At 35.4% G+C, this 13,454-nt stretch overlaps 1 protein-coding gene across 1 annotated transcript in view; it reads left to right on the top strand.

Annotated features, from left to right (window-relative positions):
- The window catches only part of LOC149774810 (uncharacterized), a 138,986-nt gene extending 126,641 nt beyond the window's left edge, over window positions 1-12,345 (top strand). The window contains exon 13 of the mRNA XM_089944732.1: window positions 4,822-12,345. Coding sequence (XP_089800858.1) covers window positions 4,822-5,486 — 665 coding nt within the window. The 3' untranslated portion in view covers window positions 5,487-12,345. The remainder of the gene's footprint in view (window positions 1-4,821) is intronic.
- The last annotated feature ends 1,109 nt before the right edge of the window (window positions 12,346-13,454 follow it).

Here is a 13,454-nt window from a genome sequence, read left to right as displayed (position 1 = left end):
TCCACGGTAACCACGATAGCCCCGATCGCTGTTCCAATCGCTATCTCCGCGATGACAACAATTGCTGGAGTCGCCAACGCAATCACTAAAAAGATATCATCGTGTTTTCAGAAAAAACTCGACGAGTATACAGTAAAACATCAAATAGTATCCGACGCGTACTCGAAATTATCCGGGTTGATCTCGTTATCGATTGATAATTTGTTCATATCCGATGTTGAATTCTCCACGATGGTCCAGTTGTATAGCTCCGCGATGTCAAAAATCGAGGATTTTTAACTGGAAGCCGGAACCACCTGGTTGTTAAAATTAGACACTAAAGACAACGAATAATAATAATGTCGCTGACCCCCGAAGGGTCTCAATTACTTCAGCGGATCGCGGAGAACACCACTCCGGTACAAACAAATATGATATCGATAACGTCAACGAAGCCAGAATTCAGTGTGAACTTCCCGTCGCCGGTTCCAGTGAAGGAAATAGCGCTGGCAAAATTGCGAGTATATCACAGTTGGCCTAATATCCGAGCGGACGCATTTAACGGACAGCAACCTAATAACTCGCTGGTTTTTGCATGGACAAATAAGCCCGATGGGACCCCAGACTGGAATGAGGTTACAATACCAACTGGGTCATACCAAATAGAACAAATCAATAAGGAATTTCAACGCAGGATAAAATCGATCACAGGAAAAGAATCAAAAATCGCTATTACGGTTCATGAACCGACGTTATCGTCGACGATTGAAATAAGCACACCGGGGTATATGGTTGATATTTATAACAGTTCAATAAGAACCATACTAGGATGGCCTAAGAATCCACCCGCGGACGCCCCCCCCCCCCCATCAACTATCCTCAGATACGATAACGGAGATGGTGGTAGGCATATTGCTCCACACAACGTAAATATTGCATCGGTGATAGCAATCAATCTGGTGTGTGATGTTATCGAAGGGAGTTACCAGGTGGATACCAAGCAATCAAATCAAGCTCAACAGGGGTATATCCTTTATTCGTTTTCACCAACAGCCCCTCCGGGATTTTTGATCGTTGAGAGTCCGATTAATCCGGTCTATATGAGATGCCATAATCGGTTTTTAACGAGAATTAATTTTAGAATTACAGATCAGTCAAATAACCTAATTGATTTACAAGAGGAGGAGTTAGTGATCACTCTGTTTGTAAGATCATAGCAGCAGGGGGGCGATGACATCGACGACGACGTCGATGTGCTTACCGGACGCTGACGACGCTGGGGATCGGCGCGCAGAAGGTATTAATTAAACCAAATGACGTCCGGACAATTGTCGATTTGGCCCCTCGACGATGACAACGACGACGACGTCGTTTTTTTTTTACCAGGCGCTGACGACACCGGATCCGCTGAGTGCAGAAAGTAACAATTAAGCCAAATAACGTTTGGACAAAATGTCGGATTCGCCCCCCCCCCCCCCCCCGCTGCTGTGTGACACATAGATATTGGTTCATCAACTGTTTACAGTGTGCAAGAAAAATGTTTATAGTGTATTTACACCAAACTGTACATCACTTATCCAACCCCAAGACCAAGGAACACTGCAATCTATGAAGGCAAAGTATTGCTCACTTTTCGTGCAATGTATGTTAGATGTGGTTAATGCTTGCAAGTCTGTACAGACATTTATTAAAGAATTCAACATGAAAGACATGCTATGGTTAATTGATTGTGGCTGGGAGAAGGTACAAGCATCATCAATAAAGAAAGGCTGGGATAAGTTGTGTCCTGCCCTGATGTTTGAAAATTCACCTCATGAAAGTGTTGACAATGATTTCACTGGATTTAATGTACCAAAGAAGCAAGAAGTTGTTCATGAGTTGCTTGAATATGCAAAATGTGTTACAGGACCTGTTGCCAAGGATATAGCAAGTAAGTTTAATGAAGAAAATCTGGTTGAGTGGATGAATGTCAATGAAGAAATACCAGATGTTTATCACCATACTGATTCTGAAGCTATATATATTGTTCTGAATCCTGATAAAAATGATGAAAATTATGAAGATAACAGTGATGAATATGAAACAGATGTAACTGAAAGACTTACTATTGACAAACTAATTGAGTTGTTGGGTGAATTATTCATAGGGCTAGAGCAACATACCTTCGTGATGGAACAAGTGCTAATGAATTTTTATTTGATGCATGAAAAGTTACACAGAGAAAGATAAAAACACATGAAACAACTTCGCTTGAATGAAATGTTTAAAAATAAAGTACATCTGCAAATCCTGTGGCTTCAACTTCAAGTACTCTGGATGTCCCACCTGCAGCATAAAAATCCATAGTGAAGCAACCAACTATGTAACAGACAATAATCCTGACATCCCTCAACTTCCAGACCTTTGTGATTAACTCTACAGTTCCAGTAAATTTCTAACATTTTGCCACTTTGGGAGTGGTAGTACAGCAACATTCTTAGCAAGACCAGTAATTAATAAACCCGTTTCATTTATACCTGTATTGTTGAATTGTTATTACATGACCTTGGTTAGTGTAGCAAAATTGTTAATCCATCAAGGCTTTGGAACCAAGGGTGCTGTTAAACAGGTTTACCTGTATTATGGTATCTTTTTGTGTTGACTCTAGAAGCTCTCCACTGAACCATCTCTATCTTATTTATTTGGTCTTTATTGTATGGGTTCCACACTGTTGAGCAGTACTCAAGACCTGGTTGAGCGGGCATGAAATATGCTGCACTTTTTACTTCCTTATTGTTGATTTGAAGGTTGCAATGCAGGAAACCAAGGTTACTGTTCCCTTTTTTATATTATCTTGTCTCTGGACAATTCCATCCCGAGATATTTTGTTGCCTGCTCAGTGGCTAGCTTGTGTCGCTAAGAGTATATTTGGACAAGATTGGTGATTTCTTCCTGTGAACTCTTAGGATGCTGCATTTCTCTTGGTGGAACGACATATTCCAAGTTCTTTTCCAGAGGGCCAGTCAATTCAGGTCTTCTTGAAGGATCTCACAATCCTTGGGGGCATTTATTTCCCTGTAGACTATACAGACATCTGCAACAAGTCTTGTGTTTGATATGACACTCTCAGATAGGTCATTGATGAACAGCAGGAAGAGGATGGGACCCAAAACACTCCCTTGAGATACTCCACTAGCAACCAGTGCTGGGTCTGATGTTGCTTCATCTACTATAACCGTCTGCGATTGGACTGTCAGGAAATACGTGATCCATTTCTGCGTATTACCTCTGATGCTATAGTGGTCCAATTTAGAGGATTCTTTCATCGGGGACATGATTGAAAGCCTTAATACTGTCAAGGACCACATGGTCATACAACTTTCCTCTTTCTAAGGCTTTGGTGAGCTCATCCACTAGGGTTATGTGCTGTCTTCCACAGTTTTGTCTGGCATAGAAACCATGCTGGCAGTCTGTTAGGATGCTGAAATGATCTTTAGATGATGCAACCTGTTGCTATGATGTGTTCAAGCATTTTGCAGCATATACATGGAAAGGGAAACATTTCTAGAATTGCTGGCCTTGAATCTTTCTCTTTTTGAGGATAGCTGTAACCTTGTTTTCTGTTTTCCACACATCACTCACTGTTTTCTACACACCTGCTGTGAGGCATTTCTGGTAAATGTAACTCAAGTATGGTGCAGACTCTTCTGCTTGAGCTTTCAGGATCCATGCTGGGATCATGTCTGGATCAGGGGCCTTCTATGGAATAATAATAATAATGCTTGGTGTTTAGTTGCTGAACTGTATCTTCACCATCAACAACATCTATCAGCATCAGAAAAAATCTCTAGAATGCAAGAGGACTAAATCAATGTGGTATATAGTAACATAAATACTCTCTAGAATGCAAGAGGACTAGATCGATATGGTATATAGTAAAATACTCTCTAGAATGCAAGAGGACTAGATCGATATTGCGTATAGTAACATACTCTCTAGAATGCAAGAGGACTAGATCGATATGGTATATATCGACAGATATACCCAGTACAAAACCCTAATGTGACATTAACATGTTTGATATGTATTCGAAAATAGGACACTACATCAATATTCTAGAATGCAAGAGGACTAGATTGATATGGTATATATCGACAGATATACCCCGTACAAAACCCTCACGTGACATTAACATGTTTGATATGTATTCCAAAATAGGACAGTAAATCAGTTTTCTTCTGCATTACTAAGTTTAATATTGGTACAATATAATACAAATGTTGTTCCCGAATATAGATGTCTATGCTGAGTTCATTTGAATAAATGCAACATTAATCGACAACTATTGAATCATGTGTACTTCACGCTTTATTTCTTTCAGTCTTTATAATAATATTACAGTCCATTTAGTTGATATCATGGAAAGATGTATCATGTTGATATGGAAAGATGTATCATGTTGATATGGAAAGATGTATCATGTCTTGTTGCTTAGTATATTAATGAGGTGGGTTTGCTGCTACTCTGGAAGCCATATTTATATTGGTTTTTCAGCAGACCTGGAATTTAAGCATGTGTGTGTGTGTGTACACTGAATTTTAAACCTAACATATCCAGCCCTGGCCCCACCCCCCAATTACATTGAAAAATTGGTGAGTCCCTTATGTGATCAGGTCTACAATAATCATAAGGTTGCTAATGAACAAGATCCATGCATGAAAATGATTTTATGTAAAATATATATTATCAGTACATTCAGTACAAATTCACTAATCTATATGATAGCATTTATGCTTAATATGTTTATTTTCAGAACATTTATAAATGTATTGAACCTTTTCTACAATTATTTTTATCTTTCAGCATCTGCTAGTCCCCTGCCATCACCACCTACCAGTGACACTGACAGGTTTATGTGCATTGCATATCTTCTAGTTGATGTCGGATCCAGGGTACTGAGACAACTTCTAAGTCATCACATGGTCACCTCCACCTGCACTCTGGACCAATATCTTGTCAAACACATGAGTACTATCAACAAACTTACCAGCGTGTTTAACCAATCCCAGATGGACATCATGTTTCCACCAAGTGGTGATGATACAAACCTAGATGACTATGACATCACCCTGCTGTCAGCCCTCTTTCAGAACATTGTGCCAACACTGAGTCAGCAAGAAAAGGACATGATCAAAAGACTGCGAGAAGAGAGAAACAAACTGTATGGTCATGCTAAGTCATGCCAGATCAATGCCAATGACTTCCAGACTTACTGGAGTGACATCAGCTCAATATTGACAACACTCAGCCAGCAGTGTGGGGACACTGCTTTTGAGGCAAAGATATTACAGGAAATTCAGCGCACTCAAGTTTCAGCAATCCCTGCTGGATCCTACCTAGATATACTCAAAACATGGTTTGGCAAGATAGAAACTGTTGAGGGTGTGTTACAGAATGTGACATCAAGACTACAAGCACTGGAGTCAAAGGAAAAGTCTTCAGGAAGCCAGATGGATGCCCCTCAATAGAAGAATCAATCTGAAAAGAATGAATCATAATATATATTTACTTAAAGGAAGAGGCTCAGAAATTGAGAGATGTTGAAATGTGTTGAATTAATATCCCATCACAGGAAAAACATCCACATTTAACAAGAACAATTACATCAGCAAAATTGAATCATAAGCATTTATGTCATTCAGTTGAAACAGATCTTAGATATGTGAGTTATAAACATACCTACATCACGGCTGTTGACAAGTTTCAGAAACGTGAGTTATAAACATACATCACGGCTGTTGACAAGTTTCAGATATGTGAGTTATAAACATACCTACCTCACAGCTGAGGACAAGTTTCAGATATGTGAGTTATAAACATACCTACCTCACCGCTGAAGGCAAGTTTCAGTAATATTAAACATACATATTCTTGCAGTAATTAGAAGAAAAATCTCAAACAGCTGAGATTATGTTTTTCATTACTGAGTTTGGAATGAACTGTATGTATGTATCCCTAACAGATTATATGTTTGATTATTGAGCTTGGAACAAACTGTTTACATGTATCCCTGACAGGTTATGTGTTTGATTATTGAGTTTGGAACGAGCTGTTTATATGTATCCCTAACAGATTATGTGTTTGATTATTGAGTTTGGAACAAACTGTTTACATGTATCCCTGACAGATGATGTGTTTGATTATTGAGTTTGGAACAAACTGTTTACATGTATCCCTGACAGATTATATGTTTGATTATTGAGTTTGGAACAAGCTGTTTATATGTATCCCTGACAGATTATGTGTATGATTATTGAGCTTGGAACAAACTGTTTACATGTATCCCTGACAGATTATATGTTTGATTATTGAGTTTGGAACAAACTGTTTACATGTATCCCTGACAGATTATGTCTTTGATTATTGAGTTTGGAACAAACTGTCTGCGTGTATCCCTGACAGATTATGTGTTTTTGAATATTGAGTATGGAATCAACTGTATGTACGTATCCCTGACAGATTATGTGTTTGATTATTGAGTTTGGAACAAACTGTTTACATGTATCCCTGACAGATTATGTGTTTGATTATTGAGCTTGGAACAAACTGTTTACATGTATCCCTGACAGATTATGTGTTTGATTATTGAGTTTGGAACAAATTGTCTGCATGTATCCCTGACAGATTATGTGTTTTTGAATATTGAGTTTGGAATCAACTGTATATACGTATCCCTGACGGATTATGTGTATGATTATTGAGTTTGGAACATACTGTTTACATGTATCCCTGACAGATTATGTGTATGATTATTGAGCTTGGAACAAATTGTTTACATGTATCCCTGACAGATTATGTGTATGATTATTGAGTTTGGAACAAACTGTTTACATGTATCCCTGACAGATTATGTGTATGATTATTGAGCTTGGAACAAATTGTTTACATGTAGCCCTGACAGATTATGGGTTTTATTATCAGGGTTGGAATACATTCATTGCATGCATCCCTAACAGATTATGTGTTTGATTATTGAGTTTGGAAAAAACTGTTTACATGTATCCCTGACAGGTTATGTGTTTGATTATTGAGCTTGGAACAAATTGTTTACATGTATCCCTGACAGATTATGTGTATGATTATTGAGTTTGGAACAAACTGTTTACATGTATCCCTGACAGATTATGTGTATGATTATTGAGCTTGGAATAAATTGATTGCATGCATCCCTAACAGAGTATGGGTTTTATTATTAGGGTTGGAATACATTCATTGCATGCATCCCTAACAGATTATGTGTTTAATTATCAGGGTTGGAATAAATTGATTGCATGGATTCCTAACAGATTATGTGTTTAATTATCAGATTTGGAATAAATTGATTGCATGGATTCCTAACAGATTATGTGTTTAATTATCAGGGTTGGAATAAATTGATTGCATGGATTCCTAACAGATTATGGGTTTTATTATCAGGGTTGGAATAAATTGATTGCATGGATTCCTAACAGATTATGGGTTTTATTATCAAGGTTGGAATCAATTGGTTGCATGCATTCCTAACATATTATGTATTTGATTATCATGGTTGAAATCAATTGGTTACATGCATCCCATACAGATTATGGGTTTTATTATCAGGGTTGTGTTATGTGTTTAGGCTCGAATAGACAGTAACACAAGAAAGAATGAAAACAACAAGCTTTTAAAAATATAACAAAAAATATATTTCCCAGGCAAAATACTGTAAAATGAAAAAAATATGAGAACTTACCATTTCCAGAATCAAATCCAAAATTTATACAAGAATAATCCATGAATAAAGTTTTTTGCAGACCTAATATTGAAATGTTCTAATGGTTTCAAGTTTGACTGCCAATGAAGAATCCAACATGGAAGGTGAAGTATCCTGTAGCCGGTACTGTGTTGACATCTACAGTTCTTTGTACAAACACAATAATTTATCCTCCGGTCTTGGAAATCCAAACAAAATTTTCAATAAATATCCTTGTTCAAGAATTCTGTATGAATACAATAATATTTCCAGAGAAATCAATTATTCTTTGAGAGTTCAAATAATTTGGAGAAAAATAATTAATAACTCAAAAACTCATAAGTTCATTTCTGGTCACAACAGAAGAACACAACTTGACATTAAGTGTTTAAAGCCCTGGACTCTGCTATCTCTCTCTCTAAGCATTACTATTTATACTAAGTATTTTGCAATTTCTGAAATGCCTAATTGCAAAATATATTGCGAAATAAAGGATGACGTGATCATGTTTACATGTAGTTATTGTTATTGTTATTGTGGGGTTTAATGCCATTTTTCAGCAAACGATAGGCTATGCATGGCGGCCAGTATTAATGGTGGAGGAAGAACCCGGGGAAACCGTTGGAAGTACCACTGACCTACGAGAAGCTACTGGCAAGCTTTCTCACATACCCACATTCGCCGAATCCTAGACTCGAACCCACGCAGACAGGTGAGATGGCAGAGATGCGTAACGGAGAGTGCTTTAGACCACTTGGGGCCCCATGTTTACATGTAAAAGTCACATATCTTCTGCATGTACTTGATACGAACCAATCATTTTATTCCTAGAAAAAGTTGTTTACTTGACCCTCAATCAAGGCCAGCAACTATGTCAAAAATAGAAACAATTGTTTCTATTATTAGGTATCTAAAGAAAACACAGGCCAAACTGAATTTTCTGGAAAACATCAAATTCCTTGTAAACAAAATTACATTATATTGACATTAAAGAAAATAAAAAGATTCCAAAACCCACATACAATCAAATAAAATCAAATACAACTTAAATAAAATATAAATTAAAACAGTTGGAATAAGTTGATTGTATGCATCCCTAACATATTGTGTTTGATTATTCCATTTTCAAATAAATTGAGTGTATTATTTTGTATTAGGTATAAATTAAACGTGCAATGAGATCATACAAGAACTGGTTTTGACCGTTTAGAACCGGTTTAAACTGGTTCCATCCAGATCAAACTGGTTCCATTTGATTCAATCCAGTGCATTCCAGTTAGTCCTGGCTTTAAACCGGTTTTGAGCCAGGATAAACTGGAATGAACTGGATTGAACCAGTTTGATCAGGATGGAACCAGTTTAAACCAGTTCTAACTGGTCAAAACCAGTCCGAAGTGGACTAAAACCATGAAATCTACTTGAAATAAACCGGTTTGAACCAGTTTTGAATCAGGACAAACTGGAATGAACTGGACTGAACCAGATGGAACCAGTTTGATCTGGATGGAACCGGTTTAAACCAGTTCTAACCGGTCAAAACCAGTCCAAAGTGGACTAAAACCATGAAATCTATTTGGATTAAACCGGTTAGAACTGTTTTTGAACCAGGATTAACTAGAATGAACTGGATTGAACCAGAAAAACTAGTTTTAGACCACATTGTCATCTGTATATGTGTACATATATATGTGTGTGTATATTTTGCTGACACCAGTTTCCATATAACAGTTGCTAAATCTGGTCCCACATTTTCATGACTCATGTAGTTATTAAAATTTCTTCAGTTTGACACCTTAAAATTTATTGTGTATTTTGTGGCATTTAAATATGTGCATCTTTTTGTCTTTGTTTATGCTAGACATAATGGCACCATTAAGTATTTCAGTGTTATAATTATAGAGTGTATAGAAATATGCTAGACATAGTGGCATTTAGTGTTATTGTTATATAGAGTGTATAGAAATATGCTAGACATAATGGCACCATAAGTATTTCAGTGTTATAATTATAGAGAGTGTATAGAAATATGCTATTTTTTTGTGATAAAAAAACAACACAAACGCCGAAAATTCTGTGCAACTAGTTTCGCATTTAATGTATGCTTCTTCAGGCATGAAATGTTTTGAAAGTAACGGATGACGTCTTTTATTTTAAAACAACAATTACGTCATTGCGTAACGTCATAAATGATATGCATCATTATAACAATTCTATATGACAGGATCTAAAAGATACACGAGTCTCTAATGAAACGAATTAGTAAAAGAATAAAATAAACTAGAGACAAACAGTCATACATATAATTATATTGTTATAAAGGATATATATCATCACTTTCATATAAAAAATTATAGAGATCCTCAGTTTTCCTCTAATGTTTCAACACACTTTAACACCAGTAAGCACTCTCTACTTGATTTTTCTTTCATGCCAATAGATATTGTGCATGGTGACATGAATAGACTCATAAAAGAAACTTACTGGATTCATAAGTTAGATACTCTGTATCCTAATGGACTTAATGCTAATGCACTATATAAAATTGTATAATTTACATTGATATATTGTATATCCTTTATAACAATATAATTATATGTATGACTGTTTGTCTCTAGTTTATTTTATTATTTTAGAAATATGCTAGACATAGTGGCATTTAGTGTTATTGTTATATAGAGTGTATAGAAATATGCTAGACATAATGGCACCATAAGTATGTCAGTCTTATAATTGTAGATAGTATAGAAATATGCTAGACATAGTGGCATTTAGTGTTATCATTATATAGAGTGTATTGAAATATGCTAGACATAATGTGGCAGTTCAGTGTCATAGTTATAGAGAGTGTATAGAAATATGCTAGACATAATGTGGCAGTTCAGTGTTATGGTTATAGAGAGTGTATAGAAATATGCTAGACATAATGTATCAGTTCAATGTCATAGTTATAGAGAGAATATAGAAATATGCTAGACATACTTTGGAAATTCAATGTCATAGTTATAGAGAGTGTATAGAAATATGATAGACATTGTGGGTGTTCAGTGTTATTGTTATATATAGTGTATAGAAATATGCTAGACATTGTGGGTGTTAAGTGTTATTGTTATATAGAGTATATAGAAATATGCTAGACATATTGTGGCAATTCAATGTTATAGTTATAGAGAGTGTATAGATATATGATAGACATACTGTGGCATTTAGTGTTATAGGTCTGGTTTATGTTAAATTGACAGTCATCAATGCCCTACTAGTGTCTATATATAACAAATTTATCATGGGTCTGGTGTATGTGATCTGTATAATATTGCTGCTTTCAAGTATAAAGTATTTACAAACAATTTATGATAAAAGTGTAAAGAAATAAGTAATTATAGTGTCACTATTTACATTGATATTCATTGAGTGTAGTGACGTTACTGATTGGTCTTTATAAGCATATACCCATATTCATTATAATTTTATATACTCATATTCATGATAATTGCATATACACACATTCATGATAATTGCATGTACTCACATTCATGATAATTGCATATACCCACATGATAATTGCATGTACCCATATTCATGATGATTGCATATACCCACATTTATGATGATGGTATATACTCATATTCATGATAATTGCATGTACCCATATTCATGATAATTGCATATACCCAATCATGACAATTACATGTACCCATCATATTCATGATAATTGCATGTACCCACATGATAATTGCATGTACCCATATTTATGATGATTGCATATACCCACATTTATGATAATGGTATATACTCATATTCATGATAATTGCATGTACCCATATTCATGATAAATGCATATACCCAGTCATGATAATTGCATAAACCCATATTTATGATAATTACATGTACCCATATTCATGATAACTGTATATACTCATATTCATGATAATTGCATTTACACACATTCATGACAATTGCATACATCCATATTCATGATAATTGTATATACTCATATTCATGATAATTGCATATACACACTTTCATGACAATTACATATATCAACATTCATAATTGCATATACACACATTCCTCATAATTTTATATACTCATATTCATAATAATTGCATATATCCACTTTCATGGTACTTGTATATACTCATATTCATGATAATTGCATTTACACGTATTCATGATAACTGTATATGCACATATTCATGATAATTACATGTACACACATTAATGATTATTGCTTATACTCACATTCATGATAATTGCATATACACACATTCATGATAATTGCATATACCCACTTTCATGAAAATTACATACATCAATGTTCATGATAATCTCATATGCCCACCTTCATGATAGTTGTAAATATTTATATTCATGATAATTACATATACACATTCATGATAATTGCATATACTCATATTCATGATAACTGTATATACACACATTCATGACAATTGCATTTACCCACATTCATGATAATTCCATATGTCAACATTCATGATAATTTCATATGACCACATTCATGACAATTGGATATGCACATTTTCATGATAATTGGGAATTTCTAGTTCAATTCACTTGCCAGTAAAAGAACTGTACATTAAAGGAAAATAATATAAGTTTATATGTTCATTCATTTTATAAATAAACAAGGCTTGGGATAAACAATGAAAAACCATCCTTGCCAGGAAATATCTAAAGCATGGCTTGGGATAAACAATGAAAAACCCAGCCATGGCGGAAAATATTTAAAACAAAGCTTGGGAGAAATAATGAAATACCCAGCCTTGCCAGGAAATATCGAAAACAGTGATTGGGAGAAACAATGAAAAACTCTTCCTTGCCAGGAAATATCTAAAACAAGGCTTGGGAGAACCAATGAAATACCCAGCCGTGGCAGGAAATATCTAAGACAAGGCTTGAGAGAAATAGTGAAAAAACCCGACTTGGCAGGAAATATCTAAAACAATGCTTGGGAGAAACAATGAAAAACCCAGCCTAGGCATCAAATATAAAAAAACAAGGCTTGGGAGAAACAATTAAAAAACCCAGCCTTGGCAGGAAATATCTAAAACATGGCTTGGGAGAAACAAAGAAAAACCCAGCTTTGGCAGGAGCATGTTCCTTCCTGGTCTTGGCAGAAGCATTTTAAGACTTTGCCTTGGCAGGAGCATTTTAAGACTTTGCCTTGGCAGGATTATTTTAAAACTTATTTTCACACTCCCAGACGTAGTCCAACCAGAGAAGATATTTTCTTGAGTATTCCTGTTACTAGGAAGAAACCTCAAAAGTGCATTAATATTGTTGATTTAAACATAAATAGCGTAAGATGCTGGTTCACATAAATGTGTGCAGTTCTAATCAGTATAAATGTAGATAGTGTTACGATAACGGAAAACAAAATTAATTCGTCTTTTAGTGGCAGCTGTTTTCTTGTTGATGGGTACAAGTTTGAGAGGCAGGATCGTATTGCCAATTCCTTGAGAGGCAGGATCGTATTGCCAATTCTGGTTAAACTCTTAAAAGCAAGGGTGCTGACAAGTCATGATGCAGATCTAATTAACAAGATTATAAATTCTATTTCTCGGTTGTCCAAACGAAATTCAAGATGTTCTGATTTTCAGGAAAAAACAATAATCTTGATAAAATTAACTAAAGACCTGTCAGCAATAGCAGCAGGAAGGGCGAACTTGGTTGAAATATAATTTGCTTAAAACAAAACATCATA

The sequence above is a fragment of the Sinohyriopsis cumingii genome, unplaced genomic scaffold (assembly GCF_028554795.1).
Source record: "Sinohyriopsis cumingii isolate HCF-2022 unplaced genomic scaffold, ASM2855479v2 utg000131l, whole genome shotgun sequence".
NCBI classification, from domain to species: domain Eukaryota; kingdom Metazoa; phylum Mollusca; class Bivalvia; order Unionida; family Unionidae; genus Sinohyriopsis; species Sinohyriopsis cumingii.
The sequence above is the reverse complement of the archived record's forward strand: the minus strand, read 5'-3'. Positions and strand labels throughout refer to the sequence as shown.